Genomic DNA, 22,122 nt, shown 5'->3' on the forward strand with positions numbered 1-22,122 from the left:
GTCAAAAGTCTTCATAAAAAAATCTATCCTAGCAATATAAATGATCAAAGGTCTTTCTCGAATGCAACTGAACCATGAACACCGCGCTACAAAAATAACATTTCATTTTCTCCTTAAGCTTTTTTATTTGCTCGAAATGTTTCATATGCGTGTTGGTCATTTAAGTGGTTCAAGACGTGCTAAGTGAAAAAATTAAATATTCGCTTGTGGGTGTTACATTTAACAGTGAATGATGATTGGTTCACAGTTGTTTCATTTTATCTGTAGGGGAATTTGATCTGACGCTAGATCACCTCGTGACTCCTGACCTGCTTCACTTCCCTCTCTCTCTGTCTCTGACACACAGTTTCAGTTACTTTCACCGGCTGAAGTTGTCATAATCATCATGAACACTTTACTCGTGTTCGCTTTTCTATCTGCAGCTTCAGCTCTTCCCCTGTCTCAACAAGGTAGGTCTGACCGTGCGTTGTGAACAGAGGTAGATTTTACAAAGCATTTTCATTGTTTGTGTTAACGAGCTTTCACTTTCATAATCTGACATGGCTTTCTTTCTTTTTTTACGTATGGTAAAATAATCTATTTTGCAAATGTTTTGACTAAGTGCGTTATTTTCAGATGAGTTTCACTTCAAATCATGGATGGAACAGGTAGGACACTATTTTTAAAAACGCTCTGAAAGTACAATAAAGAGGAAGTTACCTGCAGTGGAAAATCCCTATCACTGTATCGTATATTGTGTGCTTAGCTGCAACGTGATAATAAAGGTGCCATGAAAGCTGCTCCCTATCCATAGTAACCCCAATCAATGAGCATTTTCCAATTTGTACAGCACAACAGAGATTACAACATCAGAGAGTACCCTAACAGACTCCAGATATTCGCTGAAAACAAAAGGAGGATTGACAAACACAATGCAGGAAACCATTCCTTCTCAAGTAAGAGCAGCTTGTTTTGCACTTTCTATTATTTCGAATGTGGTCAGAAGTTAAATGTGTATAGTCTCAAGTTTATTGTCTCTCTGCAGTGAAGCTAAACCAGTTTTCAGACATGACATTTACTGAATTTCGAAAGGCTTTTCTTTGGTCTGTGCCACAGGTAGGCTACAGTAATTTAATCCATACAAATTCATTATAATAACATTTCAGTTTTTTCTGGTAGTAAGGGCAGGTTATTTATTTTAAATATTACTTTTTTTTAGAACTGTTCTGCTACAAAAGGGAAGTATCTCCAAAGCAATGGGCCTCATCCAGACTCCGTTGATTGGAGAAAGAAAGGAAATTTTGTCACACCTGTGAAGAATCAGGTAAAAGTTTAACTGCATGGACATACACTCCATTCCTGTTTTTGCTTTTGATCTCAGAGGTGCTTGTGGTAACAGTGGACTGCATTTGTTAAAATTATAACCCATTGGTTTCAAACTGGGAGAGTGACTTTGTGTGACGCTGCAGAGACAACAACGGTCTCATAAATGCCACATGACTTCCTTTAAGCATTTTTTAGATTTGTAGCATGCACATAGAAAAACCCTTGCTCAAAACATGAATTATGCATAGTTTGCTATTGATATACACAAACTCCAATAATAGAGAGAAGTAACTAAAGAGATAATAATAAAACTTGATTTATGTAACACTTTAAAAAAAGGGGGGGGGGGGGGGGGTTGTGAAGTGCTTTACCCCAAACACTCGTTGTGAAGAGATGCCAAAACAGCTCCAGGAAGACTACAGTGAAACTACATTTATCAAACTTATAATCAACCCTTGCTTTTATTTTCTATCACATGCACTTTTCCTATTTGACATGTCACAATGTCTAATGTTGATTTAAAAAAGAAAAGTGAATTTTATATTCTTTAAGTATCTTGGTGTTTCATTTTTATTTCCACTGAAGGGAAGTTGTGGCAGTTGCTGGACTTTTTCCACCACAGGCTGTTTGGAGTCTGTTACTGCAATCAACACTGGGAAACTTGTACCACTGGTGACCTTCTCCTACTTCTCTTTTAAAATTACTGTTGCCCAATGATATTTTTACTTCCTAGGAAGGTTTGGAGCATTTTTGGTAATCTTTGTCACATTTTCATGTCACTTAGTCTGAACAGCAGCTCGTAGACTGTGCCCAGGACTTCAACAACCATGGGTGCAATGGGTGAATGCAATTTTGTCTCCTTCCTCTTTTACTCAAATACCCTGCTATGTGCATCACTGCAGACAGAATTAAATAACATCTTCATTTTTCTTCTAGTGGCCTCCCCAGCCAAGCATTCGAATACATCATGTACAACAAGGGACTGATGACAGAGAAGGACTACCCATACACAGCTTTTGTAACATTTATTTTTAATATATATATAAGAAATACTGACTTTAAAATAACACATTTAATTGATTTTAGCTCTATTTGTTTTTGTCGAATTAGGATGACGCTTGTGTGTATAAACCAGAATTAGCTGCAGCGTTTGTGAAGGATGTGGTGAATATCACAGCGGTAAGTGAACACCAGAGTCTTTCTTCAAAACCTGTGTCTTCATTGAAAGCCAGTGAGTGATGAAGATTTTCTGTTACAGAACGATGAAATGGGGATGGTGGATGCTGTCGCCACACACAATCCTGTCAGTTTTGCTTTTGACGTGACCTCTGACTTCATGCATTACTCAAAGGGCGTGTTCACCAGGTGAGGAGAACACAAAAATGTTGTTATGTCTGTTATTAGATAGATTAGATAGATCTTTATTTGTCCTTAATAAGGAGATTTGTTGTCACCGTCTGTACAAGAATACATGTATAAAAAAACAAAACAATAAACATCCACCCAGCCTCACAACAATGGTGCACATCATCCCACATATATACACACCAGACACATATGAACACAGGACACATATATTTACACACCGGACACATATAAACACACCGGACACATTACATGGGCATTTTGCTTAGCAGTGCTATGGCCGACAGGACACAGCTTCCGCCAAACCGGGCTCGCCTACAGTAAAAGGGATCTGTTTCTGCGACCAGATGGGAGTAGTGAGAAGACTAGGTAGAGGGGGTGTTGGGGGTCCAGTATTATAGTGCGTGCTCTGTGTATGATGGCTCTGTTGTTGAGGTCAGACAGGTTGGGTGTGGGGAGGCGGATGATTTTGGTACCAGTGTTTGTGGTGCGTATTAGAAATGTATTACAAGCGTTTATGCTTTTGTTGCACTCAAATCATATATTGCGGATCAACACAGATGAGTGAAAGGGGATTTCAAGAACATATACAAGGTCCGGTTTGTTTCATTATGTGGAAAAACTATATAGGGTTAAACTACAGAGTTGGCTATGTTATGAAAAAACTGAGTCTTTAAGCTAACAACATTTTTTATACTTCATTATACGGTTAGATTTTGTGAGGTAAACTAGTCAGAGACTTACTTGATGACTGTCACACACATAGTATAACCGGAGCGAACATTAGAAACCAGAAATGGACCTAAACAACTTGAAGAGGCAAAGCTAAACTTACATCAAACCACTTAAGTAATCAACAGCTTTTAAATCACAGCAAATACATCTTAGGTTTTTAATATTGTTTGTTTTTGAGCCTGTAAAGCACACATCTGAAGAGCTTTCGGTTTGTAAAGATGTTGATCTTGAAAGTGGATTAGTTCCTCATTCTTAATAAAAGTGTTACAATAATAAAGTTGGATTCAGTTTACTTCTCTTCCTCCTTCAGCACTGTGTGCGAAAAAACCGCTGACAAGGTGAACCATGCAGTGTTAGCAGTCGGGTATGGACAGGAGAAGGACTCCCCCTACTGGATAGTGAAGAACTCATGGGGAGAAGGCTGGGGAATTAATGGGTAATGCTTCTTAATAATTTCATGCAGGAAAATATGAATATGTATACTAACTTTGGAAAAAGGCTAACTGTGCTCTGTTTGTACAGATACTTTCTTATTGAACGTGGGAAAAATATGTGTGGACTTGCTGCCTGCTCATCTTTCCCAGTGGTGTGATCTCTGGGTGATGTCAAACTACCAAATGACCAAAAAGGGAGCCATGTCATTTAAAAAAACAACAGTTTTACTCTAATTGATTTTCTATACTCAGTAGCATTCTGTGTTTTAATGTACTGTTGATTTTTTTAAACAATGAATTAACAATCAATTACTCTCATGACAAGATGGATATTGACATATACAGAATAGTCAATACATCTGAAACTACTGCTAAGGCAAAATTAAATGTAATCATACTTTAAAATAAACTTCATTATATCGGCTTGTTTGTGTCTCTCATTAAAATATAGGCTAATGCAGTTTAATGCAACATGCCATATATATCCTTCAAACAATTCTAAAAATATAATTCACACAGTGACAAATGGTTTTATAGCCATGTGACAGACAACAAACATTTTACTGAAAACATTTCAAATGGGAAAAGGTGACTTGATAAAATTCAGCAGAAATGCTTCTTATCTATTTTTTGTCCAAGTGCCTTACCTTTGGTAAAGCTCCTGATAAAATCCAAGGATTTTGGTGGGGTACAAAATGATTGGTTACTTTGTGTATGATGCAGTTAAAGCTGCTGTTGGTAGTCGTGATATAAACATCAGTTCGGAGAGATTTCGAATGTCATCCCTACCCCTCTCCACCAGATTTCCCCTATTTCTTGTACACGTTCTATGAGGAAGTAGTGCCAGCCAATCAGGACGACGTAGTAGGGGCCGCCCCTCGACCAATCAGGACAGAGGATTGGAGATTAGCTATGATGGGTCCGTGATAACGGGAACGAGGGGATAATAAAATTGCTTGATACAAAGGCATTGGAAAACACAGAGATTTTGCCATAATCTCAAATTACTTCAATTACTGATGAGCACCGATGGGTATAATGACTTTTTTTCCAAACCCAGCACAAAAAGGTATAGTTTTTTTTATCCCATTCCTACCAACTGTACCTTTGATAACCCGCTCCTATTTCTGAAGATTGCTGTTCCTAATGTCCAAGAATTAGAGTACTACTTTTTAATCAACATTTGTTAAGGACCATATCCTCTGACAACTAAAGGACTTGCACGCCCCAAAAGTTAAAGTGTTCTATGAAAATTGTGTTCTATCCATATTAAAAAACTTTAAAATTGAAAGTATTTCCATTTCCTGAAAGCACGTTGAGTGGTTGGCTACAGTGGCTCTGAAGGACAAAACAAATTTACAAAAGATGAAACACTTTTACAAAGTTGGAGACAAATTTACATTTTGGAAAACATTTTTACTTTTTATAAAACAAAATTATATCAGCAAAACACTTTTACCAAGGACAAAACAAATTTACATTTAAGAAACAAATTTACAAAAGATGAAACACTTTTACAAAGCTGGAGACAATTTTACAAACAACGGAACACTCTTACCATTAAGTCTGACTCCTTTTAGCTTAAGGCTATGTGGTCTGAGGCCGTTTCATCTGTATTCTGACACATGATGAAAGTTTTGCGGAGATATGACGGAGCTTTTCTGGAGACATGATGCTTTTTCATCTGAGGTCTGACACCTCTCTCTGAGACCTGAGGATGTCCTAATATGTAAACCATGTCTATCTCTGTTTGGTTTCTCTCCATCAAAACAAACTAAAATGACTCCTCACTCGATCACTTCTGGATCACTTCCAGTATTTGGTACATTCCCTTTCCGTAAAAATAAAATGTTAATTTGTTTCAGAAACTGGTAAAAGTGTTTCATCTTTTGTAAATCTGTATTCTTAAATGTAAATTTGTTTGGCCTTGGTAAAAATGTTTTGCTGATGTAGTTTTATTTTATAAAACTTAAAAATGTTTTCCAAAATGTAAATTTGTCTCTAACTTTGTAAAAGTGTTTTATCGTTTGTAAAATTGTTTTGTCCTTCAGGGCCACCGTAGTTGGCCGCTCATGTTTCATACTACATTTCCCAGAATCCTCGTTCTTCCTGAACCCCAGCCAATGAGAAGTCAGTTTGTTGAGCGGGCGCTAAATCTGTTGTCTGTGTATATCCGTGTATATCTCGTACTCCAGTGAACCAAGTGGACATATAGGTCGTTAAGACTTAAGACCTTGTCTAAAATTGATGCCTTTTGCCAAGAGACGAGTCCATGCCAGCGCGAGACGACGGAGATGCTGAAATAACTGTTCACCACTTTGTGAACTGAGCTCAAGACTGTTAGCCAGCTAACACTGGCTCCAGCATCTATTTCATCATGACAACTCTCCCGCAAAATAACTTGAAGGAACAGCTGGCGAAGCACAGCAATGCTGCTCAGAGCAAACTGTCTCTGGCTAAACCCAAAACAGGGTAAGTCTACCGTCCGCTGAGGCTACAGCAGGGTGACAACTCAAGCTAGCAAACAGCTAGGTCTGAGCTGACAGCCATAAACACTGTTAGCTAGTTATCTGCAGAGCTGGAAATGTTAGCTTTGACATTTTATAGTCTTTGACGGAGGGGACAAAACTTAATCTGCTCTTCAGGAGGGCCCACGTGCATCTCCAAATATTAGCTCCAAAGCTTCATGTGAACATTTTGAATTACTTACAAATATAGTTTGAGTCATATTTTTTTCTTGTATTGTACTGTGTATCAATAAAGCTGTCAATTGTTTATTTTCTTTCTAGATAAACATGATGTTACTGATTGTACTCCTATGTATTCTTGACTGCCATCATGCTTTCTGAAAATACAAAGTTTTGAGATTTTTAAAAAGTACTTTGTATACTTAAGTCTTTTTAAAAGCAAGAACTTCAGTACTTTAACTCAAGTAATAATTTGACAGAACAACTTTCCCTTGTATTGGAGTAATATTTGACCTGGGGTATCTATACTTGACTTAAGTAATGAAGATGTGTACTTGGTCCACCACTGTATGTGCTGCATTATATTTAGTAGAAGTGACGTTTACAGGGTGTTCTTTAACTACCAAGAGATACAGGAGACACTCGAGCCACCCAACAATTTTACAACAAATTAGTCCTGAGTTTACAAAGCTGACAAGCATAATAATAATAATTATAATAATTATAATAATTATAATAATTATAATAATAATAATACCTTTATTTGTATAGCACTTTTCAATAGTGCTTAACAAAAATAATAAAAACACAGTAAAAGCAGTAAAAGCAGAGAGGCAAAATGTTAAAGATTAAAATAAATCCACAAAATAAAAGCTTTGCGATTAAAGTGTCTTGAGTAGTGAAATAAAATGAGGGACTGACTCTGTAAGTCTGGTTTCCTCTGGCAGGCTGTTTCACAGTCGGGGGGGGCTCTGACAGTAAAGGCCCTGTCCCCTTTAGTTTGTAGTCTTGACTGTGGAACAGCAAGCAGAGCACTGCCAGAGGTTCTCAGACTGCGTGAAATGTATTGAGGGGCGAGTCCATGTTGTGATTTAAACGTGATTAAAAGTGTCTTAAAATCGATCCTAAAAACAACATAAGTCACTTGTCACCCAAAAATCTGACATCAGATCCAGTGGCTTTAGCCTCAGCAACGACTTTGAAACTGTTACTTGGTCACTGATGTTGAAATGAAATGATATTTGAAAACGAAACCGAGTTATTTCCTTTTCTTTTTTTCCCACCATATGTTCAAGTTTAAATTCAGAGCATTTTAGAGATGGAAGCCAATTGTTACCCTCAGTTATCATCTGCATAGATTGGATAGTAGTGAAACATTAAAAAAATCTATGAAAATGTTTAGAAATTTGAATAAAATGTTTGATAGTGATACATTAGATAACATAATTATTATTTTTCTATTTCAATTGAATTTATTAAATATTAAGTTGAATAGGCAAGATGCAATATATCTCTTGAAAATAAGGTTTTCACAATTTCACTGTGTTTTACTTTTCAGTGCCTTTTCTTTCAAAAAGAAGACTCCATCAGGCACCACCAAAGTTGAAATCCCAACCAAGGTAATCAGTACTAATACTTTGGCAAATGGGAATGTCAATATCCCTAAGAACAGTTTGGTGACTAAATCTACTTTGACATTCCCAAACAAGCTTGATGGACCTCAAAAATCCAAAATCAACAGCTTCTTCAATGTAAGCTCAAAAGACAAGTCAGACTCCGTCAGTTCAGCTGGAGACTGTACCCCTACAGGCCGGGCTCCTTCAGCAATGTCTGCTGTTAAAGCGACTACATCTCTAACTAAATCTGACAGCCAGTGTACGAGTGGCAAACGAAGCAATTCCTCAAGTGTGGATGCACCTCTTGAAATTCCATTGGAGGACTGGGATGATTTTGATGATTTCGAAACCCCCTCCAAAACAAAAAATGACTCATTCAGTTCAGGTGTATCAGGGAAGCGCAGCAATGCGTTGTCATCTCCTAGTGAAGACAGACAACAATTCACAGGGAATCTGGACAATTGTGCAAGCAAGAACAGTCTTTCTAGAAGTGAAAAATCTGGTTGGGAAATGGATGAACTGGAGCACAGCATCAACGTTGCTGCACACTCACCAGGACCTGATTTAGACCCAGATGAGCTTATATTTGAGGATTCTCCCGTTAGAGCCACCAGAAGACGTCCTCCTTCTCATTTGCAGTCTGTTATAAGTGATAGTGAAGAGGACAACGATGTGCAGAAGTCTTTTAAAGGAAATACAGGTAACAGAATTTTATTTTCTTTATACATTGTAGAGCGGACAATGTTATGCATGCAATGATTTAAACATACACCTGTATCTTTTTGCCTTACAGACATCAAGAAAAAAATGATTGACCCAAAGGTAATAGAGCTTGGAGACAACTCAGAACCGGAAGATGAACTTGATTACATTCCTCCATCTCCAGTCTCTGATGAGATTTCCTACACTTCTTCTGCACTGGACAAAAGGTCAGTTTTTACTTCATGTGTTTTTAAACCAGTATTTACAGTTACATATGTGTATCAATTGCTGTAAGTTAGATTTCCCCTTTAAAACTATTTTCTGTTGTCATTACTAATAAAATCATGGTTGATGTGTTGAATAGCAATAAATCAAATCATCTTGAAATACCAAACAAAAAAATTGAAAAAAAATGAACAAACAATGCCATAGAACATGCGTTAATAACTCTTATTTCATTCATTTGATTCTCCCTCAACGAAAGGCAGCATCTGCATTTACCAATATACAACTTGACCTCTAACATAACCCTTCCTACTCATAGATTTGGTTGTGTTCTGTAGGGTTGCAAAATTCCAGGAATTTTCAAAGTTGAAAACTTTCCATTGGAATTTATAGGAATAAACCAGGAATTTACTAAATTGAAGGTTGGCTCTTAAAAGGGAACTTAAATATAGTTGGGGAAAATACGTTTTAGCATAATCCTGACTAAAAAAAAACAGATTTCATGCAAGTGCAGTTGAATATCTATGCTATTCCTCAAATCACATGCACATAGCACACTGCTTACTGCAGGGCTATTGAGACCACGCCCCCTACATGCACTGTGCATTCCTCCATCACAAGCACAGATGATTTCTAGAATCTTGCAGAGGCTATGCTTGAGAAGCTTGAGGGAAGATGCACCCATTTGCAACCCTAGTGTTATGCAAGTAGAGACTGATGTAGCCTTAAGTTTGTAGTCTTTAAGACTTACTTTTATCCTGGCTTTTATTTCTCAGCTTCAAGTGACACTGGCTCAGGTCTTGATGTAACATGACTTTACACAGCTCCTGCTCGAGCCACAAAAAGCCAGCAGTCGCACACTCTGATTGGGCGTTCACACCAAACGCAAATAAAATCATTTGCGCGAATGAATTACATTTAATGACGCGAGTAGTGGTCTGGTGGCGCGAATTGGGCGATGCGGATGGTGGGATTTGCGTGAATGACGCAAATTCATTCACGCCTGGTGTGAACGCAACACAAGACCTGTTTCAAACTTTGGTGTGTAAAGTTTAAGCCATGAAATGTGAATATTGTGTTCTTAGCTACATCAAAGAATGTTTCACTGTTTGTGAAACACATCATACAAAGTAGCTTGCTTTGCTAAATATGAAGTCAGTATTGTAAAACATTGTAAGACAGACAAATATTAGGAATAGTTCGGTTAAGATTTTATGTAGTGTTTTCCATTGTCAAGGGTTTATAATGGGTACTTTTTTGCTATCTATTTTCATACCATTGCCAATACTTAAATCATTTTGTATGATGTAAAACCTCCTAAGTGCTTCTGATGTAAGACCGTGCCAATAGATTGACTTGACCTGTAACAGAGCTGCACTCTTGTTCTTTTAAACAGATCTAAACCAGCTGATGCTCAAAGCAGAGACAGTCCTAAGAAATCAAAGAGACCCATGACAACAAATGAAGAGCGCTCCATTCACCAACCAAAAGAAAAAACAAGTGGGTTTTATTCCTTTTTCGTATGTGTCCATTTGTACCTGCCTGGCGGTCCCTCTGTTTTTGTATTCATATGTTGTTGTTGTTGTTTTTCTTCTTGTCACAGATGATCAACTCTTCAGTATCATGGAGTCCATTTGTGCTTTGGTTGATTTAGTCCCTGAGCATGAACTGATAGCTCTGTCTTGCGGAGATGAGCTTCTGCTGAAAAGGGCTCAAAGGTGAGTACAGTTGGGTGTGAAACATCTTTGTTAATAACCTTGATGTTTGATGATACCTCAGCATTGTTGAAATCATCTGTCTTTCTCACACAGAAAGAGGATCCTTGCAACTGGCGGTGTCAGTTTATTGAGGATGCAGCAGCCCGACAGCACTGTGATCTCTGAACCCCACTTAAAAGAGAAATCTTTTAGTTGTGATACGTCTGATGTTATGTCATCCAGCAGCTCTGTACCTGTGGACTCAAAGAAGCCTTCACTTATCAGGAGGTCCTCTGTTATTTCTGTGGACTACGACTCTGATGTTTCCGACAGTATCATTGATGTGAAACCTGGGAAAAGTAATGACAGCAAGGGAATGTTCGTGCAAAATGAGAGCATCTGTCACATCTCTCCATTAATCCACAACCTCAAGAAACCATCTTTTAATTTCTCTGAGAAAACAAGCTCAGACCTGGATGGTTCAGATCTCTTCTTCTCACCCAAGAAGCCACTGCCAGAGACTGCCACTTGGAGCAAATTAAGTACCCCAGCAACCATAACAGCGGAAGAAGACATGGAAGCGGATGACTTTTATGATGACAACTTCGACATAGATGACTTTAATGACTCGGATATTCCTGAATATTTTGATGAACCCCAAACGTCATCAATGACAGGAAGAAACTCCAGCACAGGGACCACAACTGTGAAAGAGGGAGGGCCGAGTAAGTCGTCGTGGGAAAGGAGACCAACAACACCTGTCTCTGCACCCAAGCCTTCAAAGATCTGCTCTCCAGGTAAGTCAGCACGGCATGGAACAATACAGGGTGTGTCAGGCTTCCCACGCATCCTGGAAATCCTGGAAAACCTGGAAAACCTGGAAAACAGTTGACCAGTTTTCCAGTACTGGAAAATGGGAGAAAAAGTAAAATGTCCTGGACAATCACATGTAGTCCTGGAAAATTATTCCAACATGGCTGCGTGCAACCCGACCCTATTAACAAAACACATCCCCATTCATTGAAAGTTGAGTGCACGCTGTGCTGGAAAAGACAGCGACACTGCGCAACTTTTTTCACATCTTTTCTCCTTCACTTCATAATCATGCATTCACAGAAAACGGGGGTGTATTGTTTATGTTTTATGGTACTTTAACCTTGTAGAGTGCTCTTTTGATTCAAAGAGTCTTATATTTAAGTTATAGTGTGACCAGTGGAGTCGGGCAGAGAGCTTGGGGGTCTGTGCTGCACAACTTTCTCTGCAGGCTGAGAGCTCAATTACCGTACTCTAGCTCAGTTGTTCTCAAAGTGGGGTCCTAGGACCCCTGGGGGTCCGCAATCATAGCGTTGGGGTCCGTGAAATAATTTGAATACATTTCTAAGAAATTATAAAATTGTGCTGTGTCATTAAAAACAGCATATACACCATTGTTATGATACCATTTGGTGGCTCGAAGGGATATGTGAGTCTTGCTACTGTTAATTTTCTGAAAGCGTTTAAGATCAATTACTTGAGAAGTATAAATGTTTTCATGTTGAGTCCACAAGGAATGAAATGACCCTCTGTTTTAAAGTATACAAGTGGTATTTACTTGATTCAAATTGAAGTGTTATCTGTTTTTCACTATGGTACAGGTCTGAAGTATTTACATTGATACGTTTTACAATGCAAATAGTTCCAAGGGCAACTAAGAGTGCAAATGGTAGTAAGCATGTGCTTTAGTGATGGGAAGTTGGGCTCTTTTCAGAGAGCCGGCTCTTTTGACTCGGCTCCCAAAGTAGAGCTGGCTCTTTTGACTCTGGAACGGCTCTTAATTTAGGATCTTTTGTAGCCGTATATTTTACCTTAACTTTGCAAAAACTAATTGTTTGTGTTGAAAACCCTTTTACGTACCGTGTTTTTATGAGAAGCCTTATAATTCTGTTAAAAAAACATTCTCACCCTGATCCTAGGATTAGGGTTATGATTAGGGTTAGGGTTAGGCATAGGATTAGGATTAGGGTTAGGATTAGGGTTAGGGTTAGGGTTACGGTTATGATTAGGGTTAGGGTTAGGCATAGGGTTATGATTAGGGTTAGGGTTAGAATTAGGATTAGGGTTAGGATTAGGGTTATGGTTATGAATTGGGTTAGGAAAGGATTAGGGTTATGATTGGGGTTATGATTGGGGTTAGCATTAGGGTTAGGGTTAGGCATAGGTTACGGATTAGGGTTAGGGTTATGATTGGGGTTAGGATTAGGGTTAGGATAAGGGTAAGGGTTAGGATTAGGGTTAGGGTTAGGGTTATGATTGGGGTTAGGGTAAGATTTAGGGTTATGTTTTGGGTTACGGTAAAGATTAGGGTTAGGATTAGGGTAAGGGTTAGGATTAGGGTAAGGGTTAGGATTAGGGTTAGGTTTGGGTTAGGATTCGGGTTGTGATTAAGGTTAGGATTAGGGTTAGGGTTATGATTGGAGTTAGGGTAAGATCTAGGGTTATGTTTTGGGTTATGGTAAAGACTAGGGTTAGGGTTAGGATTAGGGTAGGGGTTAGGATTAGGATTAGGGTTAGGTTTAGGTTAGGGTTAGGATTAGGGTAGGGGTTAGGATTAGGGTTAGGTTTGGGTTAGGGTTAGGGTTGTGATTAGGGTTATGATTAGGGTTAGGATTAGGGTTGGGGTTAGGATTAGGGTTAGGATTAGGATTAGGCATAGGGTTAGGATTAGGGTTATGATTAGGGTGAGGATTAGGGTTAGGGTTAGGATTAGGGTTAGGGTTATGATTAGGGTTGGGATTAAGGTTAGGATTAGGGCTAGGGTTATGATTGGGGTTAGGGTTATGATTAGGGTTAGGGTTAGAATTAGGATTAGGGTTAGGATTAGGGTTATGGTTATGAATTGGGTTAGGATAGGATTAGGGTTATGATTGGGGTTAGGATTAGGGTTAGGGTTAGGATTAGGGTTAGGGTTGTGATTAGGGCTGGGATTAGGGTTAGGGTCATGATTAGGGTTAGGGTTAGAATTAGGATTAGGGTTAGGATTAGGGTTATGGTTATGAATTGGGTTAGGATAGGATTAGGGTTATGATTGGGGTTAGGATTAGGGTTAGGGTTAGGATAAGGGTTATGGTTATGAATTGGGTTAGGATAGGATTAGGGTTGTGATTAGGGCTAGGATTAGGGTTAGGGTTAGGGTTAGGATTAGGGTTAGGGTTAGGATTAGGGTTAGGATTAGGATTAGGGTTAGGTTTGTGATTAGGGCTAGGATTAGGGTTAGGGTTAGGGTTTGGATTAGGGTAGGGGTTAGAACCAGAACTAAATTTAAGGAAACAGAACCAGAACCAAACCCGTGCAAACAGAACCAGATCCAAACTCAAGCAAACAGAACCACATCCAAACTCAAGCAAACAGAACCAGAACCAAACTCAAGGGATCCCAACCAGACCCAGAACCAGACCTGAACCCGAACCGAACCAGAACCGAACCAGAACCAAAACAGAACCAAAACAGAACCGAACCAGAACTAAACCAGAATTGTACCAGAACCGAACCAGAACCAAAACAGAACCAAAACAGATCTCGATGCGAGCCGGCTCTTCTGATTCACCATAAATCATCGGCTCTCAGAGCCGCAGCTTTTGATCATGACACATCACTAATGTGCTTAATCTGTGTTACAATTATGAGGGGGCCTTGGACAATTTTCTCACCTGTAAGGGGTCCCTGGCTCCAAAAAGTTTGAGAACCCCTGCTCTAGCTAGCAGGAGTGCAAACTCCCAATAGTGAAAACAAAAAGAGCGACACAGCTGTACAGAAACTCCACGTTGTAGACATCGCTGATCATAATAGACATCGCCATGCAGGTAAACAGTTTAAATTTTTTTAAATCTCTGAGAGATCTTCAAATACAGAGTGCGTCTTTACACCGGTGCGATTTTTTCAGAGTTTACGGTAACTCAAATAAAAAAACGTAACATTTGCTTTGTTTTATATCGACCACTTAGAAGGATGAATATCATGAATATCTATTTTGAGTTTGAGTTGAGTTGAGAAACATTTGTGGCCATTTTTGTCATTCAGATCTATTTAGGTCATTAATGCACTGATCCTCTGATCATTATTATTATTTAATTATTTCAGTAAGGCAGCTTCCAGATTCCTTTGCTGGCTCTTTTGTTTTTTTCTTAGCTCATTTTATATTTTTTGAGAAAAGAGAAAGCTGAGATGAGAGTTGCCCATCATTTTTACTTGGTTGCACTAATACAGTGAAGTTCTGGACATCTGTGGTTGCATTATTCTATTATCAATTTGCCATAATTTTTAAGTATGTAAGAGATGATTTCATTGATAGCCATAGACTACATGTCTTTCAATGTAGACTTCCACTGAGAGGAACATATTAGATTATTTAGGAACTAAATTAGGAACAAAATTTAGACTGTCATACCAGCTTGATCATCAATGAAAATGTCCTGGAGATGTCCTGGAAAATGATCTCTGGAAAAGAGTGGGAACCCTGGTGTGTTCTTTTTAACAGTTTTGATAGGAAAGCGGTCTAAAATTGTGCAGAATTGTCAGAAAAATGCAGTTTTGATGGCAGACAAATAGTAGCTTTAAGTCTGTTTGTTATTACTGTTGCAGAGCCAACCTTCAGAAACCCAGCCCATGATCGCTTCAGAGGTTTCAACTTCCCATACTCACAAGAAATGATGAAGATTTTTCATAAGCGGTTTGGACTACATCAGTTCAGGTTCAATCAACTGGAAGCCATAAATGCATCCCTCCAGGGTGAAGACACATTTGTTTTGATGCCCACAGGTAAGCAGAAATAATAATGTAGAAATAAAACTTTTTATCTCAGCCCTGAGTCAATATAGTAATAATTTTAGAGGGTATTTTCTATATTCACAGGTGGTGGTAAGAGTCTGTGCTACCAGCTGCCTGCCTGCGTGTCACCAGGAGTCACTGTGGTCATCTCCCCACTCAAATCACTCATTGTAGACCAGGTCCAGAAACTCACCACACTGGATGTACGTATATTTGCCCCTGCTGATGTGCTGAATTAAGAATTAAGTATGATTTTATTTAATCAGTGTTATTAGAAAAAAGTGTCTTGTTAATTTTGAAATATCCTACATTTCAGATTCCAGCAATTAGTTTGTCTGGTGCCAAAAGTGACAGTGAAGCAAGCAGGATCTACATGCAGCTCTCACGGAAGGACCCCATCATTAAGCTGCTCTACGTCACTCCTGAAAAAGTGAGAACGCTATTTCTTTTTCTCTATTAAAGCTGGGGTTGGTAATCAGATTTAGATACACTTTTTGTTATACTGGTTAAAATGGTCTTTATGTCCTGATGGCAATCAATACATAATGTGTTCTTAAAAATAGAGTGAAAAAAAGCTGCTATCTACAGCCGGAGTAAACCTGAGAAAACACCAACCAATCCCCGTTTTTGGGGTCCAAAATTTTCCTGCCGTTCTGCACGCCTCCTGTGCGTACATTTCCCTGGCGTGCACTCTGAGTCACCGTCCCCTGCCTCTGCTTCCCCTGACTCTATTTACTGCCCCTCTTGCTCGACCTCAGGCCTGTCCCCTCTGACCCGATGAGGTGCTTTGCTCAGGAATGTAGTCCGGATCAGAGTCTAAAAAGCTCTCACCACGGGGGCTCTGACAAGCAAAATAATTAATGACATGCAGTAAGTCCTACAGAAAATGTATATGTATCGTAGCGTCTGTCCGGACGCTGTAAGGATGACGAGCCGATTCGTGAACACGTTGAGCTTTAATAACCGGTCACTGTCGGCCGTGATCACGCCAACCAACAAAGCAACAATCCATGTTTGAATGAATGAAAAACTTCTCCTCTTGTCTCTCCTCTCTCCAGCTCGCACACTCTACACCTCTCCTGATGCCTTCACTAACTGTCAACACTGTAGGAATTAAGAACATCTACACTGAACATGTTTAACAAACAGTAGAGCTGTTACAGTATTATATGTGTTATAACTTTTCTCCTGATATCGTGTCACCAGTACAACTGGATAATGCTAGCATGACAGTTGTGAGTACTAACAGCAGCCATGTTTGTTTGTGTTTTTAACTTTCACTACGATAATGTTTTTGTGAGGACCGGTTTTGAATCAGTCACGATCATATGGACGTGAATCAGCAGCGCTCGTGCATGCGAGCGGGGGCGTCGTTTTGGAGGAGCTCTGAGGGGAGGGGGGGAGGGGTTAGACGAAGTCCTGAGGAAATGCTACATTTAAATTCATGCTAGTTTTCTCCGAGACTACCAGCCCTAGCTTTAATGTTGAAATACAACAGATTGACTGATAACTGACTTTCTTCTTTCATAGGTGAGTGCAAGTAACAGGCTGATCTCCGCCCTGCAGAACCTTTTCGAGCGAGGCCTCCTCTCCCGGATTGTCATAGATGAGGCCCATTGTGTCAGTCAGGTATGTTCCTCTTTATTACCTCCACATTTTTTTCTTTTCTCCTTTTGGAAACATCCGCTGTGAATCATCCTTGGACGTTAAATCTTTCAGTGGGGTCACGATTTCCGCCCCGACTATAAGAGGCTGCACGAACTACGTCAGAAGTTCCCCAGCGTCCTGATGATGGCTCTGACAGCCACCGCCACCCCTCGCGTTCAGAAAGACATCCTCAACCAGCTGAACATGACTCGACCACAGGTGTATGTGCTCCATCTCGGCTCCTTTCTTAGATTATTGAACGAGTTGTCTCAGTGCAACCTCATTAACCGTGTGATGTATTTACAGGTTTACCATGAGTTTCAACAGAACAAACCTGAAGTATTCCGTGCTGCCCAAGAAACCCAAAAAGGTGGACGAGGACTGTATCAGCTGGATTAAGAAGCACTACCCACGTAAATAATTCAGGACAACTTCTTCTCATCCTGGTTATTTTTAGGGCTCTGCTGTAGCTGTGGCTGTGAGACTTAGCTCAGTACATATTCTGAGGTCTGTCATAACTGAACAATGCTGGAGCAGTTTGGCAGAAATCATATCAGTCTGCAGTGGAAAAGTCCAGGGGATTACGTGATGTTTATTCAAACTCAATTATTGTGTGCAACGAGTGTGTTTTTAAGAGGAGTCATTCTTTAGTATCAGAAATCATTTTAAATCTACACGTTTGACAAGTGGTTAATAGTGTTTATCAGAAGCCTTGGATTAAAAGAGAGGATTGTGTATTTCATCAGTGATTACAAACCTCTTTTGAATGTCTTTTCTTTTTTTGAATGCTTTATTTATAGTTTTTCATTTTACAAACAAGAACATTTATTCCCTTCATCCACCCACATTACTCACCCACCCTGAACCTACAGACAAGAGTGACAAGAATAAAATGATAAATAAATAAACAACACAAAAATATGCAGTAACAATAATAGCTTGTAAAAAAAATCTATAGACTAACAAGCAAATACTTACTTACATAATATACATTTTAAACAAAAAATAAATGAGTACATAAAATAACAAATTATCCTTTAGTTCATAGACATAACAATGAATCATGAAGAATTAAATTACCAAAAACCAAAAGAGTTTCATGATGGACCCAGGTTCTTTACATATTCAATGAAAGGTGACCAAATGGCATTATGATTTTCAGGACAGCTGGCTCGATTGTATCATAGTTTTTGTAGTTACAGCATGGAGAGCATTTCTCCAATCCAGCTGTTGAATGAAGGAGGTTTATCAGATTTCCACTGCAGGAGAATGAGTTTTTAATGTCTTTGGTTGATTTGCATGCATCTCTGCTTGTTTCAGGGGACTCTGGTATCGTGTACTGCCTGTCCCGTAATGACTGCGATGCTATGGCTGAGAGTCTGTATAGAGCAGGCATATTAGCTCTGGCGTACCACGCAGGCCTGAGTGACGGGGACAGAGAGTGCGTGCAAAACAAGTGGATCAATCAGGATGGCTGCCAAGTAAGACCATCACTCAATCGCTTGATTCAAAGATTACTGAGAGAACTGGATACAAAGCAATGTGCATTACAAACCACAAGCTGTACGCCTTGTTTTCACTGTTTTTTTATTGTCTGCCAGGTCATCTGTGCTACCATCGCCTTTGGCATGGGTATTGATAAGCCTGATGTGCGCTATGTGATCCATGCCAGTCTGCCTAAGTCAGTGGAGGGTTACTATCAGGAGTCTGGCAGAGCAGGCAGAGATGGAGAGATCTCTCACTGTATTCTCTTCTACTCATACTCGGATGTACAACGCATCAAAAGGATTATCAGCAGTACGTGTTCAATTTGTTCTGTTCTAGTATCTATCTTCCTTTTTCTGTCAGTCTTAAATGTTTCCAAGTGAAAGCATGTTTACTGTCTGACTGTTAAATATCCAGTCTTGGTTGGTTCTTGTTTTTTTAATCGTAGTGGACAGAGAGGGTGACAAACATGCCAAATCGACCCATTTCAACAACCTGCACAGCATGGTGCACTTCTGTGAGAACTTGATGGAGTGCAGAAGAATTCAGCTGCTTGCATATTTCGGGGAGCTGAAATTCAACAAAAGCTTCTGTAAGGAACACTCGGATGTTGCGTGCGACAACTGCTCCAAACCCACGGTAGGAACCTGTTTCTCATAATGTCCTCTTTTTGTTCTTACAAAAACTACCTGGCTGTTTTAGAAAGAGCTACAGTGTAAACTTGAATATCTCTGTGTGCAGCAATACAAGGCGAGGAATGTTACTGAGGATGTGAAGAGGATTGTGAGGTTCGCTCAGGAGAACTGTGAGAAAGTTGGAGCGAGGTATGGAAGGACCGCACAGCAGAACCGACTGACCCTGAACATGCTGGTGGATATCTTCATCGGTAAGTTACATTCACTTCTATTCTTGGCATCTTAAAGTCATCAGTCATGCTTTATTTGCTAAGAGCTGTCAGTGAATGTGGTCAATTATTTGCTCCTGTCAGGATCTAAATCTGCAAAGGTACAGACTGGAATGTTTGGGATGGGAGGAGCGTACTCCAGGCACAACGCTGACCGTCTCTTCAAAAAACTGGTCCTGGACAAGATTCTGGAGGAGGATCTCTACATCACCAACAATGGCCAAGCTGTGTCTTATATTTCTGCTGGACCGAAAGCCATGAATGTTGTGTCAGGAAACATGCAGGTAACTTTGTGGTGGAGTGTAACAAAGTATGATCACTTAAAAAGTTGCATTCAAACCTCAGACTATATATTCAAATACATTTGTCAGCTTACAGCGGAGGAAACAGATTTGTATTTTTTTCTGTTCAGTTAAAATTATGGTTGCAAAATTCAGGGAATTTTCAAAGTTGGAAACTTTCCATGGGAATTTATGGAAACAAACGGGAATTAACCAGGAATTACTAAATTGAAGTTTGGCTCTTAATAGGGAACTTAAATATAGTAGGGGAAAATATTTTTTAGCCTAATCCTGACTAAAACAACCAGATTTCATGCAAGTGCAGTTGAATATCTATGCTATTCCTCAAATCACATGCACATAGCACACTGCTTACTGCAGGGCTATTGAGACCACGCCCCCTACATGCACTGTGCATTCCTCCATCACATGCACAGATGATTTCTATTTTGGATTGATGTCTGCTTATAACAAAACTAATATTTATGCTTGGGTATGATACCTTTCTAGTAAATTACCCTCAATTCTCAGTTAATTCCCATAAATTCTGTTAAATTCCCAATAATTCCCATTGAAAGTATCCAATTTGGAATATTTCCAAAATTCCCCAGCTTAACTTCCCATGGAAATTTACCGGAAACTTTCTGGGAATTTACCGGAAATTTTCCACCCCTTTGCAACCCTATTTAAAATGAGGTATCTTCAAATTCAGTGGTTTTAAAATACTCTAATAGGAAGGACCCAATGTTTCTTTAAGGGTTTAAATATTTTACTTCCTCTTAAAATACAACCCCAATTCCATAATAGTTGGAACGCTGTGTCAAATGTTGAGAAACAGAATTTGATGTTTTGCAAATCCACATTAAGTCCACATTAATGTAAAAACATATGTAATAGAACAGACAAAATTTAGAACTTTTAGCTTACTAAGCTTTCTTGCACACATTACTAAAATGAGATTGAATCTGCTGGACTTCAATCTGAAGAGGGAGTTTGGTATTGTTAAGTAAGGTATTTATATCTTCTTTAAGATAATGTCCTTATTTCTTTCTCCACCTATGCTTTGTAGCAGCAATAAGCACAAATGAATATTCATCAAACTTTTGGTCATTGATGAAAACAGTAACCACTCTGACAATTGTCTGATTACAGGTGGAGTTCTATGAGACAGAGAGTGCATCCAGCATCAGGAAACACAAAGCCTCTGCTGCCAAGAACATCTCGCAGAGAGATGAGAAGGTTCAGGAGTGTCTGAAGGAGCTGACGGATCTGTGCAAGCAGCTGGGAAAAGCTTTTGGCATTCACTATTACAACATTTTCTCCACTGCTGCCCTGAAAAAGATCGCTGGTAACCTTCGAAACAAGTTTCTCTTTTAAATGCCAGAAACAGCTCTTATGATATAGTTATAAATCACAAATCTTTTTTCCACACAAACAGAGAAACTTTCCCCTGATCCTGAAGTCCTCCTAACAATTGATGGTGTGACAGAAGACAAACTAGAGAAGTATGGAGCTGAAGTCATTCAGGTGCTTGAGAAATATTCAGAATGGCAGCTGCCTGGTAAGAGACTTCAGTTTTGGAATATGTCAAATTTAAATTCATTAAATCGATGTTGTGGTATTTATTCTGCATTGTCAATGTTGCAGAGGAGCAGGCTGACAATGGTGGAGATGGATGGATAGACACGACACGAGGCCGTACAGCTGAAGATTATGAAGATGGGGAAGAGGAGTCCTCTTCGTACTTCGTTAGTCAGGGCAAACAGGGACAGAAGAGAAAGAAAGCTCCGTTCTTCAAGTATTCCAAAAAGAGAAAATCGTACAGCAACACAAGTACAAACTCTAAAGGGTCTGTTGAGTATTTGTTTCGCCTTTCATTATCATTCAGTTTTGTCACATTTAACACAAAGTGTCTCTTCAAAGCTGAAGTTTTTTTTTTTCCTTTTCTCTTTTATGGCGTGTTGATGTGGATTCAGTCGTGGCAACAGCAGCAATAAATCTTGGTCATCATCGAGCTCCAGAGGCGGATCAAAAGCAGCTGGCCGGGGGTCCAGGAGCTCTGGAGGAGACACATCGACTGGTAGGAGACCGGGCTTCTTGTCTGTCCCCACCCCTCAGACTAATCAGAGACCCTTCTTAAAGCCAACCTACTCAAACTTTGGTTAGACGACCCCTAGGTATGTCGTCCCAAGGAAAGAAACTACGTTTTCACTACCTTTCTAAACTAGTTAGTTGTAATTTTGTACCTTCCAAGTCCCAGGTGTAAATTGGTACTACTTAAATTGTATATTTATGTTTTGTACAGTTGATGTTGATGTGTGGTGTCTGTCAAGATTTTATTATAAGTGACTGTGGACTGCTTTAAAATTATTTTTTTACTGTCAAATTTGAATGTGCACTTAATTCTTTATATATTAAAGACAACTGATAACTATAAGCAAGTCTACTTATTTTT

The 22,122-nt window shown here is 39.3% G+C and overlaps 2 protein-coding genes across 3 annotated transcripts; both read left to right on the forward strand.

Annotated features, from left to right (window-relative positions):
• The first annotated feature begins 286 nt into the window (after positions 1 to 286).
• ctsh (cathepsin H) lies at positions 287 to 4,263 on the forward strand. Its single transcript, XM_034686772.1, has 12 exons — positions 287 to 449; positions 616 to 647; positions 830 to 935; positions 1,025 to 1,095; positions 1,199 to 1,303; positions 1,891 to 1,977; positions 2,090 to 2,145; positions 2,242 to 2,323; positions 2,416 to 2,484; positions 2,564 to 2,670; positions 3,716 to 3,841; positions 3,928 to 4,263. Exons 1-12 carry the CDS (start codon positions 386 to 388, stop codon positions 3,995 to 3,997), a joined length of 975 nt encoding a protein of 324 aa, XP_034542663.1. The 5' UTR covers positions 287 to 385; the 3' UTR covers positions 3,998 to 4,263.
• A 1,680-nt stretch (positions 4,264 to 5,943) lies between these two features.
• On the forward strand, positions 5,944 to 22,104 carry blm (BLM RecQ like helicase). Of its 2 annotated transcripts, XM_034685682.1 has the most exons (22): positions 5,944 to 6,311; positions 7,866 to 7,926; positions 8,017 to 8,623; positions 8,717 to 8,852; positions 10,247 to 10,350; positions 10,454 to 10,568; positions 10,662 to 11,344; positions 15,165 to 15,341; positions 15,435 to 15,553; positions 15,667 to 15,780; positions 16,881 to 16,979; positions 17,070 to 17,218; positions 17,304 to 17,410; positions 18,318 to 18,478; positions 18,599 to 18,794; positions 18,931 to 19,121; positions 19,224 to 19,368; positions 19,471 to 19,670; positions 20,820 to 21,015; positions 21,106 to 21,228; positions 21,315 to 21,516; positions 21,644 to 22,104. In XM_034685682.1, the coding sequence occupies exons 1-22, from the start codon at positions 6,217 to 6,219 to the stop codon at positions 21,831 to 21,833; spliced, it is 4,170 nt and encodes a 1,389-aa protein (XP_034541573.1). In that variant the 5' UTR covers positions 5,944 to 6,216; the 3' UTR covers positions 21,834 to 22,104. The 2 variants fall into 2 exon arrangements, with proteins under 2 accessions (XP_034541573.1, XP_034541572.1); XM_034685681.1 differs by having other exon boundaries at positions 7,866 to 8,623.
• Positions 22,105 to 22,122: the final 18 nt, after the last annotated feature.

This window comes from Notolabrus celidotus, chromosome 6 (genome assembly GCF_009762535.1).
Source record: "Notolabrus celidotus isolate fNotCel1 chromosome 6, fNotCel1.pri, whole genome shotgun sequence".
Lineage (NCBI taxonomy): Eukaryota > Metazoa > Chordata > Actinopteri > Labriformes > Labridae > Notolabrus > Notolabrus celidotus.

Bases quoted from the DNA above. Each gene is read 5' to 3' on its own strand.
- ctsh (XM_034686772.1), top strand. From the start codon at position 386: ATGAACACTTTACTCGTGTTCGCTTTTCTATCTGCAGCTTCAGCTCTT. The intron at 1,096-1,198 runs GTAGGCTACAGT...ACTTTTTTTTAG, and splicing joins TTCTTTGGTCTGTGCCACAG to AACTGTTCTGCTACAAAAGG. The intron at 1,978-2,089 runs GTGACCTTCTCC...CATGTCACTTAG, and splicing joins CTGGGAAACTTGTACCACTG to TCTGAACAGCAGCTCGTAGA.
- blm (XM_034685681.1), top strand. From the start codon at position 6,217: ATGACAACTCTCCCGCAAAATAACTTGAAGGAACAGCTGGCGAAGCAC. The intron at 17,219-17,303 runs GTATGTGCTCCA...ATGTATTTACAG, and splicing joins AACATGACTCGACCACAGGT to GTTTACCATGAGTTTCAACA. The intron at 21,229-21,314 runs GTAAGAGACTTC...TCAATGTTGCAG, and splicing joins TTCAGAATGGCAGCTGCCTG to AGGAGCAGGCTGACAATGGT.